A 22,651-nucleotide genomic window follows, 5' to 3' on the forward strand; every position below is an offset into this window, starting at 1 on the left:
TGTGATGAGAAGAGAAGCTAACGGAAGAGTTTTGATGAGAAGACCGTGGACATGCAAAGAGGGGTTTTGGTGACTTTGGTGAGAGTGAGGGGTTTTCTCTCACCTTTGATGGAGAAATAGTCATAGGTGAGAGAAAACAAAAGCACGTTAATAGGTGTTTTTAGTAAACATGGCTATAGTACTACTTTTTACTAAAACTCCACCCTTATGTCTTTTAATTAAAACTATTTATGTGGTCATAAGAATGATAACAAAATTTCCCTACAGGTTTATCAATTCAGAATTTAATTAGGATGAGTGAGTTTATAGCTTGCATTTGATTAAATAAACAACTGAGATTTCGTACTGCTTAATTAACTGATTAATTTCATAAACAAATTTAATAATTAATTAAACAATAACCCTCACTACAATGGAATATAGATTTACGTGGGACCAGGATGTCACAATAACGCTAAGCAAACAAATTTAGAGGTCTCGTAGTACTCAAAAAGCCAAGACAGCCATTAAAAAAATAATTCAGAGTAGGACATCTCAAAAGCCGTCAGTTAATAAGCTCATAAAGGAGCTGATGTTATACAAGAGAATTCTTAGGAGTTCCCACTTTTTATAATGAGATTGCATTGACCTAACTCAGTAGCCATACAATACACTCAAAAGAACCAAGTAAAATTGCAATGCCTGTATGCACCCGATACGTTACCTTTTATGATTTCATACGCAGTAGAAATTTTCTTCTTAATTTGGTTTCGTGATTACATTCATAATTATACAGACTATCCATAATACATTTTCAATTAGTAACAACATGTATCACATAACATATTAAAAGAAATGTACGTAGACATAACTACCCAACGTAAACACATACCACAAAATTAAAATAAAACCAATCTATTCAGGGAATCAATATTTACTGCAAATTTCCTAATTATAGGACTAATACTAACCAAGAGAAAATCCTTTTTGAACTCCAACTCTGGAGATGAGTGATTCATGACAAGGATGATGTATCTACTTGTCTCCTCTCATGTTTCTCATTAATTTTTTTATTTATTTTTTGATTAGATTGATTTCAATAATGACTCAATTTCCACATATCTATTCATGATAAGTGGACCAAACTTAGGTCAACACCTTCTTGGAAATAACTTCATCTAATGTATCAACTGTGTTAGTCCTCCCTAACTTCATCTAATGTATCAACTGTGTTAGTCCTTCCTTGTTAATTAATTATCTTGAGAGGAATTAATTCATGAGAAGACCATTAAACGTTGGGTGATTAAAGCCTGGACATCCCTCAATCTGGGGTAAAACTGCCTCAAGTCCCCACACAGTTTGAGTTATTGCTTTAATTGGAGTTTCCCTAACAACAAAGTATCCGAATATAGGTATTCCTGTATTCAGAATATTCCATGATAGAAGCACTAATATATCAAATAGGATTTAAACCTATCTTCTACTCAATTCCTACTCCATTCTGGGTTTAGAATCTGGATAGTCAACCAGAGTTATCTTACTTTACATACCTGATAATTCAAGAAAAAATGACCATACATGTCATTTTAACATGTTAGCATCTTCCACATCATTGCAATCATTCCTACTAAACATTCAGAATTTTACATGTATCCATACATCAAAATTCATTAGGAATAGATTAAATACACATGGGCTATTACATATTGACGTGGTTTTAAAAAAACAGAACTAAGATTATTAGCATATGAATGCCATATTTTAATTCGAAAACAGTCAGAATAACATGGTTCTATTCTCGTCATTCCAAGTAAACCATTAATTATCCTCAGCCACGCCTTTATCTTTATTTCCTCCCTCCTTGTCTCGAGTAACTAATGTGTAGGAAATTCAATGAGTCTATAAAATTTTCTAAGGATGGGACCCTTAGTCACTCACTTTCTGGTTTTCCAGAATTTCAATACCTTAATTTAACTTCTCGAATAACCTATTTTCGACTAAAATGATTCTCTACTGTTTAAATCATGGTTGGTTAAGCATGGGAGTGTTGTAGTAAAATAACCATTCTAAGATTTTAAAGTGACTAAAGCTCATACAAACCACTAAGCTTTATTTGTATACCATCTAAGAGGATTGAGACTTATCTCTCTCATAGGTGTTTTCTAAACACCAGCGCTTCGACTTTCAGTTTGGGAAGCTTTCAAGGAGCCTGAAAAAATACAGATACGTGAATTGTGTATCTGGATATAAACACAAGGCAAGACATATCTGTCGAAGGGTTGCAAGACAACCGCGCTCATTTCATTATTTGAGTCACTTCCAAACATATCAAACTATTCTCCAATATAAAGGAACTCAGCACCAAACAAAATTCATAATTTAAGATGTTTCCTAAAGGTCCAAAATACACAATTTCAACATATGCATAAACACGAAGAAATTTCTTAGGGAGTCTCATAAACTTTCCCAAATTACCTCTTGTGCACATTCAACTCCTGAAGTCATATATAATAAGTGCATTGCATACAGCCTTTACCTAAAATGGAACAGATATTTTTTCACAATACATCCTAGTTGGTACAATTCTTAATTTTTCAGCATATACATTCAGTAATAATTCTGCCTTTTTGCACATTATCATGCTAAATCACAAAAAAGAATTTAGTACTTCAACCATTCAGTTATTTAGCCACTCCATCTCTATTTCCAGCCCTGATATCATGTGAACCTGAAATTGGGTCCTACATGGGGTGAGATTTATAATCCCAATAAGGCAAAAAGTTCAGAACCCTTCTAAGGTTTAGGTATTGCATCAATTTAGGATTTCATACCCTTTTAAGAATTCTGCTATAAGGTTAGTAAGAGTACCCCAAATATATATATATATATATATATATATATAATATATATATATATATATAAACTTCCAGCCACATTCATTATAGTAAACATAATGATATTCTGATAAGAGTCAGATCAAGTAACCAAATAACAAAAGAAAACAAACGATATTTTGGCCCAGAAATGATTTGGATTTTCTGTATATTTGAACAAGAAAGGAAATTACAGAATGTAAATACAATAACAGTAAAAGACTCAATAAGAAAAACTAAAGTTCAGCACATTCGAGCGGTGCTGAGGCTCTCCTAAGTTCCCAATTCAATTCCATGCCTATGCTCACGCCATCTACACCCTTTTATTCCCTCTAACAGCCTTGCCACATCAGCATTAATTCTTTCTCTCCTCTAACTAACAGAATCAGCCTTCTAGAATATTCTAACTAACAACAGTGTCATGCGCCAATAATCCCCTACACCGCTTCCTAGCTTTCACCTTCAAAGGCATCCTATCATATTCATATAGTAATGTGACCCAATTGTCAAGACTAAAATGCATTAAGCACAAGCAATCCAATGGGCATCCCCATCATGTGACAATTGTATAAATACACAAACACACAATTTGGCACGAGGTCCCCTTAACATAACAAGGATCGACCCTCTTTCAATCATTCTCATTCCATGCAAATTGTTAAGAAATATAAAACCATTAAATGTAAACTCACCCAACAGCTTTTGTTTTTGGATTGAATTGGTTCTTTACATGGTATCAGAGCCTCGGTGTCACAGGTTCGATCCTCACTGCCCCTCATTCTAATAATTAAATATTGTGGAGTTTCTTAACACAGGTAGGCTAGGTCTGATGCATTATCCACCCGTCAAGCCCAATGGGCTCTCGTGTGAGGGGGCGTGTTAGAAAAATGTAAAACCATTAGATGTATCCTCACCCAACAGCTTAATCTTTTGGATTGAATTGGTTCTTTATATAAATATAACCACTTACATGTATGTACCAAATTTAAGGTTATTCTGTTTGCTCATACTCGGGTTTTACCCGCATAAACTTTTCAATATAAATCAGACCCAAATTAATGAAATTTCCACAACAACCAAAGTTTTCAAGAAGACTTCTTCCACTTGTATACATATGAATCACCTTCAAATCTCCTAATGAGATGTCAACCCATTTTATTCCACACTAAAGCACACCAAGAATGTACATGCATGTACTCCAAGTAACATAAATCATACACAGCCTGACTAATTCAGCCATTTCAGCCCACAATCTCAACAAAAACTAAGATACCGACAAGAGAAAGGAAGTTTTCGGACTTACCTTTTGGTTCTTCACTCCTAAGAGGCTAAGAATAGGTTGTTTACCAAGGTTTTTCCCCAAAGCTCCCTCAAAAGCAAGACCGCTACTGGACAGACCCCCAGAGATGAATAAATTTCCAGATTTCACACCAAATGTTGTCCAGCTTTCAGAATCAACCCACTACTTTAAGTGTTTCCCTTTTTTCTTTTCTTTTTCTGATTAAAGCTTGGCTTTGGAGTTAAAGATGGATTTAGAAAGAAAAAAAAACTCATAAAGAGGAAGGAGGAGAAGGAGTTTTGGTTATAAGGGACTAGGTCAGGGCTACAATAGGGAAATATTTAAGAGTAAATACCTTTTTGGTCCTTAGCAAATTTTACGACACTCGTTTTAGTCCCTAGCAAATAAAAAGGCCCATCGTGGTCCTTAAGAAATTCAAAATGGACCCATTTTAGTTCTTTTAAGGACTAATATGAGTCTTTTTTGAATTTGTGAGGGACCAAAATTTCAACTAAATTGGTCCATTTTGAATTTTTTAGGGACCACGAAGGGCCTTTTTATTTGCTAGGGACTAAAACGGACGTCGTAAAATTTGCTGAGGACCAAAAAAGGTATTTACTCAATATTTAATATGGTCCAGGACCACTGAATCTTTTGGTGCTACCTCTCACATCATTAATTTTTTCTTTCCCTTTTTATCTCTGTTATTTTCCCTCTTTTCCAATTTTACTCTCTTATTTACACTAAGGGACCACCTAAAAAATGGTGGTCCCGGTTCATAAAAAATAATCTCCTACAATAGAGGGAGTGGGGGAAAAATAAATAAAATAAAAACACTTCGTACATCTACGTTATTTAAACCAAAAAAAAATAAAAAAATTTGACAACTCTCACATCAATATTTTGATGGTCTAATAAGACGTACAATTGAGAGATAAGAAGGAACTAATGCAAAACAAAAAAAAAAATGTTAGAAATAATAATAATTTATTATTATTAGAATAGTCTAGAATAGTCTAGATTGTGGGCGTGGCCCATTAGGTCATCCCATTAGGTCTTTTAGTCTCAATAAATAGAGAGCCTCCTTGTACAGACTTACACACTTGAATATATAATATATTTCAGATTCAATTTGGTATCAGAGCTCTCGATCTGAGGGCTCTGCTTCCGCATATATATCTCTTCCTCTCTTATTTACTGCCGTGCATCATACCGGCAAACCTTTTTACCGCCGTGCATCATACTGGCAACCTTTTTCAACCCTCCGAACATTGTTAGACCCTTTTTCGATCTCAGATCGTCATCCTCCTTCATTATTTGACCGGAAAACACTGCTCACATCGCCAGAAACACTGTTCCGTCACTGTTCATCACTGTTCCGGCCACCTTTCCGGCGAGAAACCACGCGATCAGGATCCCCTCACGCCGGCGACCATTTCTGTCCAAAACCCGTCCCAAACGGCCGCCGCACGCGCCTCCACGCGCCACCACAGCCGTCTGCGCGTGGGCCTCACGCGCCACCTCTCTCCAGCGCGTGTGCACTGTTCCGGCCACCTTTTCCGGCCAAACCAAGGCAGACAGGCTCGCCTCTGCCTCCTCCTTCCAGATCCGGTGCCCGTTCGTTGTGGGTCTCTTCCGTTCGAGGGTTTCCAGTGCAAAAGTCGCTACTTTGTTCCTTTTTCGCGTGACTTTTACAGTTTTTTGGTTGTCTGTTCGCTGTTCCTGATGGAAGGAACCAGTAAACATTCTTCCGGCTTCATTTCAAGTGCTATTCCATCTATCACAACTCTGAAATTGACCGGATCTGCCACTTACAAGACCTGGTCTACCTCCGTTAAAATCTGGTTTACCGGTCAAGGCCATGACAAACATCTCACCACTAAGAAGACTGATATTTCCAAAGATCAGATGACTGAATGGGAGAAAGTTGATGCTCAGCTCCTCAGTATTCTTTGGCAATCCATTGATTCATCTCTTCTCAATATTTTCATTCCCTTTGAGACCTGCTATGATGTGTGGACGGAAGCCAAAAACCTCTACACCAATGATATTCAGCAACTTTATTCCATTGTCTCCCAGATGATAGATTTGCGCAAATCACCCGAAGCTCGTATGGAAGTTTATGTTGGTAAGATTCGTTCTTTGATGCAGGAATTTTTGGCTATGTTACCTCATGCTGCGGATGCTACAGTGTACAGGATGCAAGTGGGGCGTCTCTTTACGATTGTGACTCTCTCTGGTCTCCCTGACGGATTAGAAAGTGTTCGTGAGAACATTCTAACCAGTACTGAGATTCCCAGCATATCCCAGACCTTTCATCGCCTTCTGAATCTTCAAGATAAGGTGGCCCCCGCACACGTGCCAGCTACTGACTCTACTGCTCTCTTGTCTGATTCTGCTGCTTTAGTCTCTCGTGGTAATTGGAACAATGGTGGACGCGGTCGTGGTCGTGGCCGCGGACAAGGCGGTCAAGAGCCCATGACATCATATGACCCAGGCGGGCGCAGACAGACGATGTCATATGGACAGGGTGGCCGAGGACAAAGGCCTCGGTGTAATTATTGCCAAAATCTGGGCCACATTGAAGAACGTTGTTACAGAAAGTACCCTCACTTGAAGTCACCACATATGAACTTTGCTCAAACAGATGTTGTGCCGCCTTCTAACGGATCAGTGACTATTTCCGCTGCAGACTATGAGGCCCTTCTCCAGAAGAGTTCTTCTCAGCCACCTGCTTCAGATACTGGTAATCATGTTGCTTGTTTTTCTCAATCATCTCTTGGACCCTGGATAATAGACTCAGGTGCTACTGATCATCTTTGTGGTAATAAGGATCTTTTTACTTCCCTTACCTTTTCTAATAATCTTCCCTCTGTTACTCTTGCTGATGGCACCAAGGCTCTGCTTGTGGCATTGGGCAAGCCAAACCAACTCCCTTCTTGACTTTAACCTCTGTTTATTACATCCCTGGCATTCCTTTTAATTTAATTTCTGTTAGTCAATTGACCCATTCTCTTTCTTGCTCTATCACCTTTTCTAAACAGACTTTTTCTATGCAGGATCCGGGTACGGGGAAGACGATTGGAGCGGGCGGTGAGTCACGAGGTCTCTACTATCTGCATGCACCCTCTGCTCCAGTTGCATGCTGTCTCACAGAGTCTCCTGAGCTTCTCCATAGCCGTCTGGGTCATCCAAGTCTCTCGAAGCTTCAGCATATGGTTCTTTTTTTGTCAGGTCTTAAGTCTTTGAATTGTCAGTCTTGTCAGCAGGGAAAGCATACTCGCTCTTCCTTTGCTAGTAGAGTCAATAAGAGAGCTGTTGCTCCCTTTTCTATTGTTCATTCTGATATTTGGGGTCCGAGTCGAACTATGTCAGTTTTGGGTTTTCAGTATTTTGTAACCTTTATTGATGATTTCTCCCGTTGCACTTGGGTTTATTTAATGAAAAATCGTTCTGAGTTATTTTCAATTTATCAAAAGTTTTGTGCAGAAATAAAAACTCAATTTGGTGCTTCTATTCAAATCTTGCGCAGTGATAATGCAAAAGAGTATGTGTCTCTTGAATTTTCTAAATTTCTGGATACACATGGGACGATACACCAGACTACCTGTCCCCACACTCCACAACAAAATGGAGTCGCTCAACGTAAAAATAGACATCTAGTTGAAACTGCACGTACTCTTCTCATTCATATGAACGTCCCACTCCGTTTTTGGGCAGATGCTATTATCACCTCATGTTTCCTTATCAACCGCATGCCCTCTTCTGTGCTAAATAATGATGTTCCTCACAGTATTTTGTTTTCCGGAGCACCTTCTTATCTTCTGCCTTTACATATTTTTGGTTGTACTTGTTTTGTTCATGATCTTACTCCAGGTAAAAACAAGTTGACATCCAAGGCCTTCAAATGTATTTTCCTTGGGTAGACACGTTTTCAAAAAGGGTATCGTTGCTATTCTCCTGATCTCAAGCGTTATATCGTTTCTGCTGATGTCACTTTCCTTGATCAGCAGACTTTTCACTCTACTCCGTCTCCAGTGTCACAGGTTGATCAGGTCTTTCCTGTTCCTTTTCTTGACTTGTCTTTACCAGCTGCAGGTGACCCTATTCCAGAGGAGCAACCAATTACCTCCATACCTGCAAATCGTCCTCTCCTCACATACCAGCGTCGTCAGCCTGCACCTCCTCCGACTTTGCCTCTTGATGACTCATCGCCCTTTCCCGTCGGCTCTTCTCCTCCGGATCCTCCATCAGAGACTCCTCCCATTGCCCTTCGGAAAGGTATTCGATCCACTCGAAATCCTCATCCCCTTTATTCTTTCTTGAGTTATGACAGACTTTCTTCACAACATTTTACTTTTGTTTCTAGTCTCTCTTCTGTTTCCATCCCTAAAACCACAGGTGAAGCACTATCTCATCCAGGGTGGCGCCAGGCGATGCTTGATGAAATGCAGGCACTTCACTCCAATGGCACTTGGGATCTTGTTCGTGCTCCTCCCGGGAAGTCTGTTGTTGGTTGTCGATGGGTGTTCACAGTTAAAGTTGGTCATGATGGCACTGTTGATTGCCTTAAAGCTCGCTTAGTGGCCAAGTGATACACACAGATCTTTGGTCTTGATTATGGGGATATCTTTTCTCCTGTTGCTAAGATGGCTTCTGTTCGCCTGTTTCTTGCCCTTGCCGCCATTCATCACTGGCCCCTTCTCCAACTTGATATTAAGAATGTTTTTCTACATGGTGACTTGCAGGAGGAAGTTTATATGGAGCAACCACCAGGTTTTGTTGCTCAGGGGGAGAGTTCTGGAATGATATGTAAACTTCGGAAATCTTTATATGGCCTGAAGCAATCTCCTCGGGCCTGGTTTAGCCGCTTTAGTTCAGTTGTTGAATCCTTTGGCTTAATCAGAAGCAAAGCCGATCATTCTGTCTTTTATCGGCATAGCTCTTCTGGCCAGTGCGTTTATCTCCTGGTCTATGTTGATGACATTATCATTACAGGCAGTGATCAGACCGGGATTGATCAGTTGAAAGAGCATTTATTCAATCAATTTCAGACCAAAGATCTTGGCAGACTTCGATATTTCTTGGGAATCGAAGTTGCACAGTCTAGGCGGGGCATTTCCATCTGTCAGAGGAAGTATGCACTGGATATCCTAGATGAGACTGGCATGTTAGGCTGTAAACCCACTGATACACCTATGGACCCCAATGTTAAGTTATTACCAGGACAGGGGGAGCCACTGTCAGATCCTAGTCGCTACCGCCGACTAGTTGGAAAATTGAATTATCTTACTGTGACAAGGCTAGATATCTCCTTCGCAGTGAGTGTTGCAAGTCAATTTCTTGATTCTCCCTGTGACTCCCATTGGGATGCAGTTATTAGAATTCTCCGATATATTAAAAAGGCGCCAGGAAGAGGTTTATTATATACAAATAAAGGGAGTTCAGAGATCTCTAGTTATTCAGATGCTGACTGGGCAGGTTCTCCTTCAGATAGACGATCCACCTCAGGGTATTGTGTTCTCTTCGGAGGAAATTTGATCTCTTAGAAGAGTAAGAAGCAAACTATGGTCGGCAGATCCAGTGCGGAGGCAGAATATCGGGCAATGTTAAATGCAACCTGTGAGCTCATCTGGCTGAGACAATTGCTGAAGGAACTCCATCTCTGTGAACAAAGGCCTATGAAGCTCATTTGTGACATCCAAGCCGCTTTGCATATATCCTCTAACCCAGTCTTTCATGAAAGGACCAAGCATATAGAAATTGACTGTCATTTTGTTAGAGAAAAGATCCAGTCAAAGGAGATCGAGACAGCATTTGTCAATTCCAATGATCAACTTGCGGATGTATTCACTAAAGCTCTTAGAGGTTCCCGAATAGATCATATTTGTAACAAGCTGGGAGCTTTTGATATATACCCACCAGCTTGAGGGGGAGTGTTAGAAATAATATTAATTTATTATTATTAGAATAGTCTAGATTGTGGGCTTGGCCCATTAGGTCATCCCATTAGGTCTTTTAGTCTCTATAAATAGAGAGCCTCCTTGTACAGACTTACACACTTGAATATACAATATATTTCAGATTCAATTAAAACGAAAAGTGAAATTGTGTACCATTGTTTCGGCCCTCACACTTAACCATCTTATGGTCAATAATTTCCTCACCGTAAGTGATATCTGCACCATATTGAGCAGCTAGTAATCTAAAGGGAAGAGTGCCCTACCAAACAAAATAATAAAAAGCACTAATAATTTAACTGTTCTGTTATGGTTTGTCACTAAATAATTTATGAGAAGAGAAAAACGGTTGTTGAACGAAGAGACAAGACATAAGGAAGATAAACTCACAACGCGAACCATTGGAGCAAGAACCAGTTTGTTGTGGTACTCCATCTTTGTTGGATGGTTTGAAAACTCCTGGCTTCGGAGGAAGAGAGACACGAAACACGAATATGAAGAAAGAGAGAGAGAGAGAGTTTGAGGTTTTTCTTTTGGGTCAAAAAAACACGAAACAGAACGAGTTCAAAAGCTAGTATGATACAGGAAGCCCAGTCCAGGTTCCAATCACTTTTACAATATATGTCGAGTTGTATAAATGCAAAATGCACATTAATACATAATCAGGGTATTGACAAGAATAATGTGCCTAAGACTTTTTTATCTGGACAGTTGATAAATGTTTCGAGAACTAAAGGAATATAATTAGTCACTACTAGTAGAAGTAGAATATTTTAGTACTCTATGTAGGATCGCTCAAAAACAAAATCAACAAATAAAACAACTATTCAAGAATGTCGTGAGGACTTGTGGAGAAAGAGAACAAACTTCTGTGAAATATTTTACTAAACTTCGTTGATTCTCAATTCTATGTTTCTCAAACAATATACTAGACTATTTATAGGCTATAGTTTTCCTTTATAACACTGCAACACTAAATAGCCATTAACCACAATTAAAACAAAACTTAATAACAAAACATAACGACTGACTCTTAACCTTTCAAAACTCCTAAACTTAATGCTAACCCTCATGACTCATAAACTCCATAACTGACAAATTCAAACCAAAACTCCTAAGATAAATGTTAACCTTATGACTCATAAACTATCCATAACTGACAACTTTAAACACATTAAAGTAACATTTAACGTTTACTTAACAAAACTCCCCCATAAACTTAAATGCTTCTTTCTTTCTTCGTGTTGCTTCTGCTTTTCTTCAACTTTCTGATCGCGCTTGTTTTCTTCAATCTTGATCACTAACATAAAACATCTAACACCTTCCAACTTAATTAAGTCAAAAAAAATATCTCTCCTGCAATTATTTTTCTGAACATATTTTATTTTATCCGGTGGCTTCTTCAATTTGATATTTTCAGTTCCATTCGTTGTATCTTCTTCATCTGCAAGTTTCTCGTCACCCAAATTCTTCTCAGTTTCATTCACCACTTCATCAGTTGCTTTCACAATTTTATTTCCTCGTCCAATCCCAATTTCTGCATCATTGGTATTGTCAACAAAACCTCTTTTTCTCTTCAAGACCACATCATTTTCTTCAAATGCACCTTCCATTTTTTCGCTCTCAGTTTCTTCATCGCCGGGTTCTTCTTCATCGTCGGGTTCTTCTTCATCGCCGGGTTCTTCTTCAACAAGTCCAGCTTCCATGCGCCTCATCGATAGAATCTCAGACCACCGTCCTCCAGGTAAATGGTCTCTTTTCGGTGGTGTCGACATCTTCCACTTCCACCATAAATTCAATGCAGTCTCCGACTTCTGACTTCCAACCCGAACCGCGCCTATGTCGGTCTCTGACATCAACCTCATCACGCCCAGGTCGAGCTCTTCTCCAAAACATAAACTCGGTGATTTAGCCGGGAGCTCCCCCATCCCGGTTATCAACATGAGACTCGGATTCGCGGTCTCCTCCATGCCGGTCTCCATCAAGCACCTCGGCTTCTCAATCTCCTTTCCGATTTTCGACTCTGTCTCCAGACACTCAGGTTCCGCGAAGTCTTCTACCTCGACAATTGACTCGTCGTTCCCGTCCTTCTCCGCTTCGATCTCGGCTCCTTCGTTCTCCTCATCTTCTATCTCAGCTCCTTCGTTCTCCTCTTCTATCTCGGCTCCTTCGACCGCAGTCATCTCCATCGTCTTCTTCTCCGAGTCGTCTCTTACGCGTTCTGACATGTCAATCTCCTCCGCGGATGCGTTGCCGTTGGCAACCTCGGATTCCGCCATCTCGGTCTCTTCTTCATCCGCATCATTTTCCTCGTCTTCATCACCATCATTGAAGATTTCATCTTCTTCATTAATCAGATCAAAACGTCCAGTCAAGTATTTTGTTACGAAAGCCATTAGAAAATCCTTCCACATATTATTAAAGTCGCGGCAGTTCCATGTACGGAACCATTTGATTGCGCTTCCTCTGAGTCTTCTCATGGCTACCTGCCATTTGTCCTCCGTCCAGATTTTTTCTTTTCGAAAATGTTCCTTCAAACAGAGAAGCCAATCTAATGCTTCATCCTTATCTCCATGGAAGAGTGGCACTTCCATCTCGTTCTTTTCCTCCATAGCCCAAGCTCTTCAAGGAGATTCCCTTCTGATACTGGGAAGAATTTGGGTGACGAGAAACTTGCAGATGAAGAAGTTACAGCGAATGGAAACAAGGAAAGTCCTGCTAATGAAACTGAAAATATCAGATTGAAGAAGCCACCGGATAAAATAAAATATGTTCAGAAAAATAATTGCAGGGAAGATATTTTTTTGGTGCTAGATGTTTTTTGTTAGTGATCAAGATTGAAGAAAACAAGCGCGATCAGAAAGTTGAAGAAAAGCAGAAGCAACACGAAGAAAGAAAGAAGCATTTAAGTTTACGGGGGAGTTTTGTTAAGTAAACGTTAAATGTTACTTTAATGTGTTTAAAGTTGTCAGTTATGGATAGTTTATGAGTCATAAGGTTAACATTTATCTTAGGAGTTTTGGTTTGAATTTGTCGGTTATGGAGTTTATGAGTCATGAGGGTTAGCATTAAGTTTAGGAGTTTTGAAAGGTTAAGAGTCAGTCGTTATGTTTTGTTATTAAGTTTGGTTTTAATTGTGGTTAATGGCTATTTAGTGTTGCAGTGTTATAAAGGAAAACTATAGCCTATAAATAGTCTAGTATATTGTTTGAGAAACATAGAATTGAGAAGCAACGAAGTTTAGTAAAATATCAAATTCAAAAAGCCACCGGATAAAATAAAAAGATGAGGAGAACGAAGGAGCCGAGATCGAAGCAGAGAAGGACGGGAACGACGAGTCCATTGTCGAGGTAGAAGAGTCCATTGTCGAGGTAGAAGACTTCGTGGAACCTGAGTGTCTGGAGACAGAGTCGAAAATCGGAAAGGAGATTGAGAAGCCGAGGTGCTTGATGGAGACCGACATGGAGGAGACTGTGAATCCGAGTTCCGTGTTGATAACCGGGATGGGGGAGATCCTGGCTAAATCACCGAGTTCATCTTTTGGAGAAGAGCTCGACCCCGGCGTGATGAGGTTGACTTCGGCGACCGGCATAGGTCGCTGGTCCGAGATGCCATTGAGGAGGTGCGAGGAAGACGGCAATGAAGGAGCCGAGAACGGCGAAAAAATGGAAGGTGCATTTGAAGAAAAGGATGTGGTCTTGAAGAGAAAAAGAGGTTTTGTTGACAATACCAATGATGCAGAAATTGGGATTGGACGAGGAAATAAAATTGTGAAAGCAACTGATACTGGGAAGAATTTGGGTGACGAGAAACTTGCAGATGAAGAAGTTACAGCGAATGGAAACAAGGAAAGTCCTGCTAATGAAACTGAAAAAATCAAATTGAAGGTAGCCATGAGAAAAAAGAAAGAGCAAGAATAGAAAAGAAAAGTTTTTTTTTTTTTTTCTGTGAAATATTTTACTAAACTTCGTTGCTTCTCAATTCTATGTTTCTCAAACAATATACTAGACTATTTATAGGCTATAGTTTTCCTTTATAACACTGCAACACTAAATAGCCATTAACCACAATTAAAACCAAACTTAATAACAAAACATAACGACTGACTCTTAACCTTTCAAAACTCCTAAACTTAATGCTAACCCTCATGACTCATAAACTCCATAACCGACAAATTCAAACCAAAACTCCTAAGATAAATGTTAACCTTATGACTCATAAACTATCCATAACTGACAACTTTAAACACAATAAAGTAACATTTAACGTTTACTTAACAAAACTCCCCCGTAAACTTAAATGCTTCTTTCTTTCTACGTGTTGCTTCTGCTTTTCTTCAACTTTCAGATCGCGCTTGTTTTCTTCAATCTTGATCACTAACAAAAAACATCTAGCACCAAAAAAATATCTTCCCTGCAATTATTTTTCTGAACATATTTTATTTTATCCGGTGGCTTCTTCAATCTGATATTTTCAGTTTCATTAGCAGGACTTTCCTTGTTTCCATTCGCTGTAACTTCTTCATCTGCAAGTTTCTCGTCACCCAAATTCTTCCCAGTATCAGTTGCTTTCACAATTTTATTTCCTCGTCCAATCCCAATTTCTGCATCATTGGTATTGTCAACAAAACCTCTTTTTCTCTTCAAGACCACATCCTTTTCTTCAAATGCACCTTCCATTTTTTCGCCGTTCTCGGCTCCTTCATTGCCGTCTTCCTCGCACCTCCTCAATGGCATCTCGGACCAGCGACCTATGCCGGTCGCCGACGTCGACCTCGTCACGCCGGGGTCGAAGTCTCTTCCAAAACATGAACTCGGTGATTTTGCCGGGATCTCCCCCATCACGGTTATCAACACAAAACTCGGATTCGCGGTCTCCTCCATGTCGGTCTCCATCAAGCACCTCGGCTTCTCAATCTCCTTTCCGATTTTCGACTCTGTCTCCAGACACTCAGGTTCCACGAAGTCTTCTACCTCGACAATGGACTCGTCGTTCCCGTCCTTCTCTGCTTCGATCTCGGCTCCTTCGTTCTCCTCATCTTCTATCTCGGCTCCTTCGTTCTCAGTCATCTCCATCGTCTTCTTCTCCGAGTCATCTCTTACGCGCTCCGACACGTCAATCTCCTCCGCGGATGCGTTGCCGTTGGCAACCTCGGATTCCACCATCTCGGTCTCTTCTTCATCCGCATCATTCTCCTCATCTTCATCATCATCATTGAAGATTTCATCTTCTTCATTAATCAGATCAAAACGTCCAGGCAAGTATTTTGTTACGAAGGCCATTAGAAAATCCTTCCACATATTATTAAAGTCGCGGCAGTTCAATGTACGGAACCATTTGATTGCGCTTCCTCTGAGTCTTCTCATGGCCACATGCCATTTGTCCTCCGTCCAGGTTTTTTTCTTTCCGAAAATGTTCCTTCAAACAGAGAAGCCAATCTAATGCTTCATCCTTATCTCCATGGAAGAGTGGCACTTCCATCTCGTTCTTTTCCTCCATAGCCCAAGCTCTGATACCAACTTGTAGGATCGCTCAAATACAAAATCAACAAATAAAACAACTATTCAAGAATGTCGTGAGGACTTGTGGAGAAAGAGAACAAACTTCTGTGAAATATTTTACTAAACTTCGTTGCTTCTCAATTCTATGTTTCTCAAACAATATACTAGACTATTTATAGGCTATAGTTTGCCTTTCTAAAACTGCAACACTAAATAGCCATAAACTACAATTAAAACTAAACTTAATAACAAAACATAACGACTGACTTTTAACCTTTCAAAACTCCTAAACTTAATGCTAACCCTCATGACTCGTAAACTCCATAAATGACAAATTCAAACCAAAACTCCTAAGATAAATGTTAACCTTATGACTCATAAACTATCCATAACTGACAACTTTAAACACATTAAAGTAACATTTAACGTTTACTTAACAAAACTCCCCCGTAAACTTAAATGCTTCTTTCTTTCTTTCTTCGTGTTGCTTCTGTTTTTCTTCAACTTTCTGATCGCGCTTGTTTTCTTCAATCTTGATCACTAACAAAAAACATCTAACACCTTCCAACTTAATTAACTCAAAAAAAAATATCTCCCCTGCAATTATTTTTCTGAAATATTTTATTTTATCCGGTGGCTTCTTCAATTTGATATTTTCAGTTTCATTAGCAGGACTTTCCTTGTTTCCATTCGCTGTATCTTCTTCACCTGCAAGTTTCTCGTCACCCAAATTCTTCTCAGTTTCATTCGCCACTTCATCAGTTGCTTTCACAATTTTATTTCCTCGTCCAATCCCAATTTCTGCATCATTGGTATTGTCAACAAAACCTCATTTTCTCTTCAAGACTACATCATTTTCTTCAAATGCACCTTCCATTTTTTCGCCGTTCTCGGCTCCTTCATTGCCGTCTTCCTCGCACCTCCTCAATGGCATCTCGGACCAGCGACCTATGCCGGTCGCCGACGTCGACCTCGTCACGCCGGGGTCGAAGTCTCTTCCAAAACATGAACTCGGTGATTTTGCCGGGATCTCCCCCATCACGGTTATCAACACAAAACTCGGATTCGCGGTCTCCTCCATGTCGGTCTCCATCAAGCACCTCGGCTTCTCAATCTCCTTTCCGATTTTCGACTCTGTCTCCAGACACTCAAGTTCCACGAAGTCTTCTACCTCGACAATGGACTCGTCGTTCTCGTCCTTCTCCGCTTCGATCTCGGCTCCTTCGTTCTCCTCATCTTCTATCTCGGCTCCTTTGTTCTCCTCGTCTTCTATCTCGGCTCCCTTGTTCTCTTCCTCTTCTATCTCGGCTCCCTTGTCCGCAACCATCTCTATCGTCTTCTTCTCCGAGTCGTCTCTTACGCGCTCCGACACGTCAATCTCCTCCGTGGATGCGTTGCCGTTGGCAACCTCGGATTCCGCCATCTCGGTCTCTTCTTCATCCGCATCATTTTCCTCATCTTCATCATCATCATTGAAGATTTCATCTTCTTCATTAATCAGATCAAAACGTCCAGGCAAGTATTTTGTTACGAAGGCCATTAGAAAATCCTTCCACATATTATTAAAGTCGCGGCAGTTCCATGTACGGAACCATTTGATTGCGCTTCCTCTGAGTCTTCTCATGGCCACATGCCATTTGTCCTCCGTCCAGGTTTTTTCTTTCCGAAAATGTTCCTTCAAACAAAGAAGCCAATCTAATGCTTCATCCTTATCTCCATGGAAGAGTGGCACTTCCATCTCGTGCCCAAGATTTGATACCAATTTGTAGGATCGCTCAAATACAAAATCAACAAATAAAACAACTATTCAAGAATGTCGTGAGGACTCGTGGAGAAAGAGAACAAACTTCTGTGAAATATTTTACTAAACTTCGTTGCTTCTCAATTCTATGTTTCTCAAACAATATACTAGACTATTTATAGGCTATAGTTTGCCTTTCTAAAACTGCAACACTAAATAGCCATAAACCACAATTAAAACTAAACTTAATAACAAAAGATAACGACTGACTTTTAACCTTTCAAAACTCCTAAACTTAATGCTAACCCTCATGACTCATAAACTCCATAAATGACAAATTCAAACCAAAACTCCTAAGATAAATGTTAACCTTATGACTCATAAACTATCCATAACTGACAACTTTAAACACATTAAAGTAACATTTAACGCTTACTTAACACTCTAGCTAGCTAACTTTGCTTGGTAAGAGTCAAAATCGGAAAGTAACTATGAGATTGTGGATGGTGTTACCAATTTGAGCTATCAAGTTTCCTGAGAATGATTCGTTCATGCACGGCAACATCGAACCCAGGCTACTGTTTTGTGGGTTTTCTTCAAAGTCCTCTCAAGCTGAGCATGCATCATCTGTAAAATTGCATGCACAGTTTACAGAACGTAACATGAGCACAATTTCATTCAAACAATAATTTATAAACACTTACAATTCTAATAAAAAAAAATAGATATAAAGAGAAGAAAACAGATATAAACCTAAATCAAGACTAGCCTATGTAGCTTTGCTCGTGATCAAAGTATTCTTTCACTTTGAAGTCCAACGTATAAAATGTTGTTGTATATAGAAGGCATCACATATCTTATTTTAGAAGTTCTAAAAGTCTTGCTGATGTGTAAAGCTAAAATATTGGAACTATACGAAAAATAAAAGCTAAAAAGTTCAGATCTACCATGTCCCAAGGACATCTAATACATTTAGAACTAAACTCTTCAAATATATTCAAAATGTCCAAAGGAGGGTTGGATGCGGCCACGACCTCCAGTCAAGAGAACTGGGTATGCTAATTTTTTTCTTTTTAACATCTCTTCAGTTTCATTTTCGTTATTTTTGGTGTCCCTTTTCTACCAAATTTGTATAAACCCACAAGTTGTCTGTGCAGTAATTTTTGTGTATTGTTCAACTTTCTTACAATGATTAGTAATATCTAAACTGGACCAAACCTGAATTAGATAAACGGTGTGCTTAATTAATATGTTTACTGATACAGGAAAAGAGTAGCCATAGTTGGAAGTGGACCATCTGGCTTGGCTGCTGCTGATCAACTAAATAAAATCGGTCATATAGTTACAGTGTACGAAAGAGATGATAGGATTGGAGGGCTTATGATGTATGGGTTTCCCAACATGAAAACTGACAAAGTGGATGTAGTTCAACAGCGAGTTAATCTTATGGCTGAGAAAGGAGTGAATTTTGTGGTGAATGCTAATGTTGGACATGATCCTTTATATTCTCTTGATCGACTTAGAGAGGAAAATGATGCCATTGTCTTGGCTGTAGGAGCCACAAAACCAAGGTGAGACATAATAACAGAACTCGTATTTATTACCTATTGTTTTTGTTCAACTTCTTTTCGTGGCAACAAAAGTATAACCAGAAAAAAAAAAATATGTATCTAAAAAGGATGCTTATATCTCTAATAACAATATTTTGGTGTAATTAGTCTCTCACTTAGAATATATAATGTATTTCAATGATACCAATCTATGGACACTCGTTCCTTGGGCAACATAAACATATTATGTTTTACGGACTGGTTAAGTTACATAGTCGGTACCAATTTCTTACCTTTCCATTCATATCCACACGCCCTCTAATACTCTTAAACTCACACAGGAAGATTAGTCAGAAGCAGATTTTGTAATGAAATAGCTAATACTCAATTAGAACCAAAATCTAAAGATTTTGATTCCTGTCCTGCAGCTTCTCCCTGTCTAAATGCCTTAGCTATGACTGCTATGTCGTCAATGGGAATCAAAGGCAAATACCCAAAGACATTTTATCCCTTTCCAATCATGTTCTTGACCACATGGTTGTACTTTTCCGACCAGTGTGCAACTGTGGGAACTGGTGGATAGTGGTTGAGACCAGCCCAGAATTTGGCCGACCCAATTAACACAAACTGCTTGTAATGTGCAGCTGCTCGTACCCCTCTAGATTGAGCCTCGTTTACAACTTCCTCCGTTTTCGGTGTCAGTTCCTGAATCAAAAACTTTGCTTGGCTTACTTCTCAATCATACTTATACAGATAATCTCTCTACACCTTAATAACCTCGTCCCTCTGCACTCTTTCCACTTTCACTCACATCAAGCGTAACCCCGACGTTTGCACAACATCAACCAAGCAATAAGACCAACTTTCCCATATGCATTTAAAAATAATAATAAAAAACTCAGCCCTTAATAAAAAAAAAGGTATATAACAGAAAATTGAACCAAAGCAGAAACATAAAAGGTACCTGGTACTTGGTAAGGTGTCTTCTAATAGCTCTGGTCTTCTTGGGACGAAGATTGAAAGGCAAGTACTTCTTCTTCTTGTAAGCTTCCCTCAATGCTGCTTTTTGTTTCTAGGAAATCACTATCTGCACCTGCGCTATGTTAAGCCGAACCACTTTTTAAAAATAACCCAACTAAATGTGCGTAAGGGTGAAGGGTGGCCCGTGGGCTTTAGCCCGTTTTGACAGCTCTATTCGAATACGGGTGAAATGTATGAACTCAACAATTGGGAAAAAGAAGATAAATTTTGACTGCTGCATCAACCGACATCTATTCTTTATATTATATATATATATGACCTATCTACATAGATTATATGTAATTTATGGCGTACAGGTGTGAAATGCTATCGTCTTGTCATCGAAATAAAAGTCGAATTTTTTTTCAATCTTTTACGCTCAGCAATTTCAATTTCCTAAACCCAAAGTCAGAGTTTTGAAGTTAAGCTCTGTTTTCTTTTTTCAATGTATAATTATAAAGAGCACATTTGATCTCTATATTTGTTACTTGTATGAATTGCACGACATTTTCTTGGAGCGGAAACAAAAGAAGGTAGGAACTTTTCGTTTATCAAGCTAAAAATATGTAAAAATACAGAGTTCGGTAGTTCAATTTTCTTTTTTTTTGTTATGAACTGAGTTCAACTTATAACGCAACTTCAAATTTATTTTTGTCAGAGAAATATAAAATTATTAATGTAACTTCACCCAACATTTTTTTTTTAATCTTGTATCTAATAATTTAAACATTTGAGTTAGTTGACATATAATATAATACTATGATCTCTTTAACCAAATCTTAATGAGCAAGATATTTGTCACATGTTCATTCTTCTCAATTAAATTGAATTTCAGTAATTTTATTACAACATATAACAAGTGTAGGATTAAATACATATGGCTATTAAGGGGGGGACAAATTTCCTGAATTCATTCTATCTATCTGGTCTTCAACAAGCTCTCCGAGATGACTGACTACATGAAAGGTGTTTTTTTTCTTTTTCTTTTTTTGAATGTATCGAATGTTAAAAACGTGCAACCTATATTATATTGTCAAACATTGACGGGTGATGTCTCTTGTGCATTGAATGCTGCACATGCATTAAAAGTTTGAAGAAGCTTTGCAAATATTCTCAAATAGAAGATATGGGGTACCATTGTGCTACATCTAAATTAAAGGCATAGTTGCAACGAAACAGATGTCAGCCCTTTTGTGGTTTTCAATTTCCAATATCTCATTCTCATTGTGATTAGATAAAGGAGAAGCTATTTTTTTCAACATATAAGGGAAGAGTATATATATATATATTATATATAAAAGGCTATTCAAAATTCACCAGATTCACAGAACTGTCATAATTATGGAACATCTTACTTTGTTTCTTTGAACTTCTTACTTTGGAAACGTTTCAGATGTTGAATTTGATACACTATTTAATTGAACTTATTCTTATTTATTAAATGCAGCTAAGGGGACCTAACTTTTGCTTAGCATATAGTCAAGGACTCAAGGGGACAAATATCCCTTAGCAGAGACACTTTGAATTTATTGGTTTGTAGAAGAAACCCTTGCATGCATTAACTTCTTTGCTTCATGCTTAGTTTATGAACCGTCTTGGGACCTTATTCTAATAATTCCCCTGCTTTGAGTGCATTTAGATTCATTGAAATTTTTGCATACTTCCAACCGTACCATACTTTGTCTATAATAATGAATAGCTGTGTAAGGTACAGGCGCAAAAGAAATTGGATTTTTACCCTATATGGACCAATATAAATATCTCAGCCACAGTTATAGCCTGTCTCCATTGGATTAATTCAGCGGCAGCCAATAGGTATATTCTAAATTTCTTCAAGAAGACAAAATGAAAGCATAGGAGATTTATAGAGTGTTTTAATGGAAACAGATTATTATTATTTTTTTTAATTTAACTGGAATTTTCTCAAGAGTGTGGGCCAAACCACACCGGCACACCCCTCAAATCTAAACTAGGCAAAAGGGAAACTTGGAAGACAATGAGCATTCAACTTTTGCCTTTTATCTTGCAGTGGTTGAAAAAATCCAAATTCTAGCCTTTTTTATTTCTGAATTTTCACCTGAAGTCAATGTTACACGTACACAGAGAGAAAAGTCATAAGCGAGAAGATAAGGGTAAGTTCAATTTGAATGAAAACCTGCATCTGATATGCTTTTTGCAGATACAAACAAAATTAAACAAACAGAGCTTAAAGGTAAGCCATTCAGTTCGATTGATAATCTTCTTACACCAACACTCAATTGGACAACAAAATGAACATAGAAGAAAAGCCTCATTCTGAAAACTAATATACATATATTTCAACAATCTTTTCTATACAGTGTAATTTAGAATAAGATCCAAAAATATTCAGACCCTCTAAGGATCTGGTCTCTTGGGGCCTTGATATTCTGACTAGAAACCTTACACCCTTCCCATCAATACAAAACCAACAAAAAGGAAGAGAGAGAAAAAAAAATTGGAAAATTATACAAAATGGACTTATAAACTTAATTGTGAGGTGTTGAATCCACCACTGAGTTATGCCTTTTTGAAGGACCTGAAGGTGGCACTGATCCTTTCGGAAAGAAATTGAAAACAAGGCTTTGGTATTGAAGACGCGGTTGGTTGTGCTTTCCCTGGAGAAGCTCTCTTTTTTCATTCAGCTTCATGGTTGCCCCGGTTCTTATTGCAGTACAAGAACCAATAAGGAGCAAGTAAACCAGAAGGAGGAATAGAGAAGAGGTTTTG

General features: G+C 38.6%; 2 protein-coding genes across 2 annotated transcripts; one reads left to right on the plus strand and one right to left on the minus strand.

Annotated features, from left to right (window-relative positions):
- Window positions 1–15,395: 15,395 nt before the first annotated feature.
- On the minus strand, window positions 15,396–17,015 carry LOC133285973 (uncharacterized). Its single transcript, XM_061483300.1, has 3 exons — window positions 16,463–17,015; window positions 16,301–16,375; window positions 15,396–15,622 (listed from the first exon to the last, which is right to left on the minus strand). The coding sequence occupies exons 1-3, from the start codon at window positions 17,013–17,015 to the stop codon at window positions 15,396–15,398; spliced, it is 855 nt and encodes a 284-aa protein (XP_061339284.1).
- A 1,335-nt stretch (window positions 17,016–18,350) lies between these two features.
- On the plus strand, window positions 18,351–19,504 carry LOC133285974 (glutamate synthase [NADH], amyloplastic-like). Its single transcript, XM_061483301.1, has 3 exons — window positions 18,351–18,386; window positions 18,599–18,904; window positions 19,312–19,504. Exons 1-3 carry the CDS (start codon window positions 18,355–18,357, stop codon window positions 19,502–19,504), a joined length of 531 nt encoding a protein of 176 aa, XP_061339285.1. The 5' UTR covers window positions 18,351–18,354.
- The last annotated feature ends 3,147 nt before the right edge of the window (window positions 19,505–22,651 follow it).

The sequence above is a fragment of the Gastrolobium bilobum genome, unplaced genomic scaffold (genome assembly GCF_033153095.1).
Source record: "Gastrolobium bilobum isolate Gb01-03AN ecotype WA unplaced genomic scaffold, APGP_CSIRO_Gbil_v1 utg4364, whole genome shotgun sequence".
In the NCBI taxonomy this organism is placed as follows: domain Eukaryota; kingdom Viridiplantae; phylum Streptophyta; class Magnoliopsida; order Fabales; family Fabaceae; genus Gastrolobium; species Gastrolobium bilobum.

Bases quoted from the DNA above. Each gene is read 5' to 3' on its own strand.
- LOC133285973 (XM_061483300.1), bottom strand. From the start codon at position 17,015: ATGGCGGAATCCGAGGTTGCCAACGGCAACGCATCCACGGAGGAGATT. The intron at 16,376-16,462 runs GTGCATTTGAAG...GGATTGGACGAG, and splicing joins GAACGGCGAAAAAATGGAAG to GAAATAAAATTGTGAAAGCA. The intron at 15,623-16,300 runs GTGAAGAAGATA...TTTGTATTTGAG, and splicing joins GGGTGACGAGAAACTTGCAG to CGATCCTACAAGTTGGTATC.
- LOC133285974 (XM_061483301.1), top strand. From the start codon at position 18,355: ATGCGGCCACGACCTCCAGTCAAGAGAACTGG. The intron at 18,387-18,598 runs GTATGCTAATTT...TTACTGATACAG, and splicing joins CCTCCAGTCAAGAGAACTGG to GAAAAGAGTAGCCATAGTTG. The intron at 18,905-19,311 runs GTGAGACATAAT...CCTGTCCTGCAG, and splicing joins GTAGGAGCCACAAAACCAAG to CTTCTCCCTGTCTAAATGCC.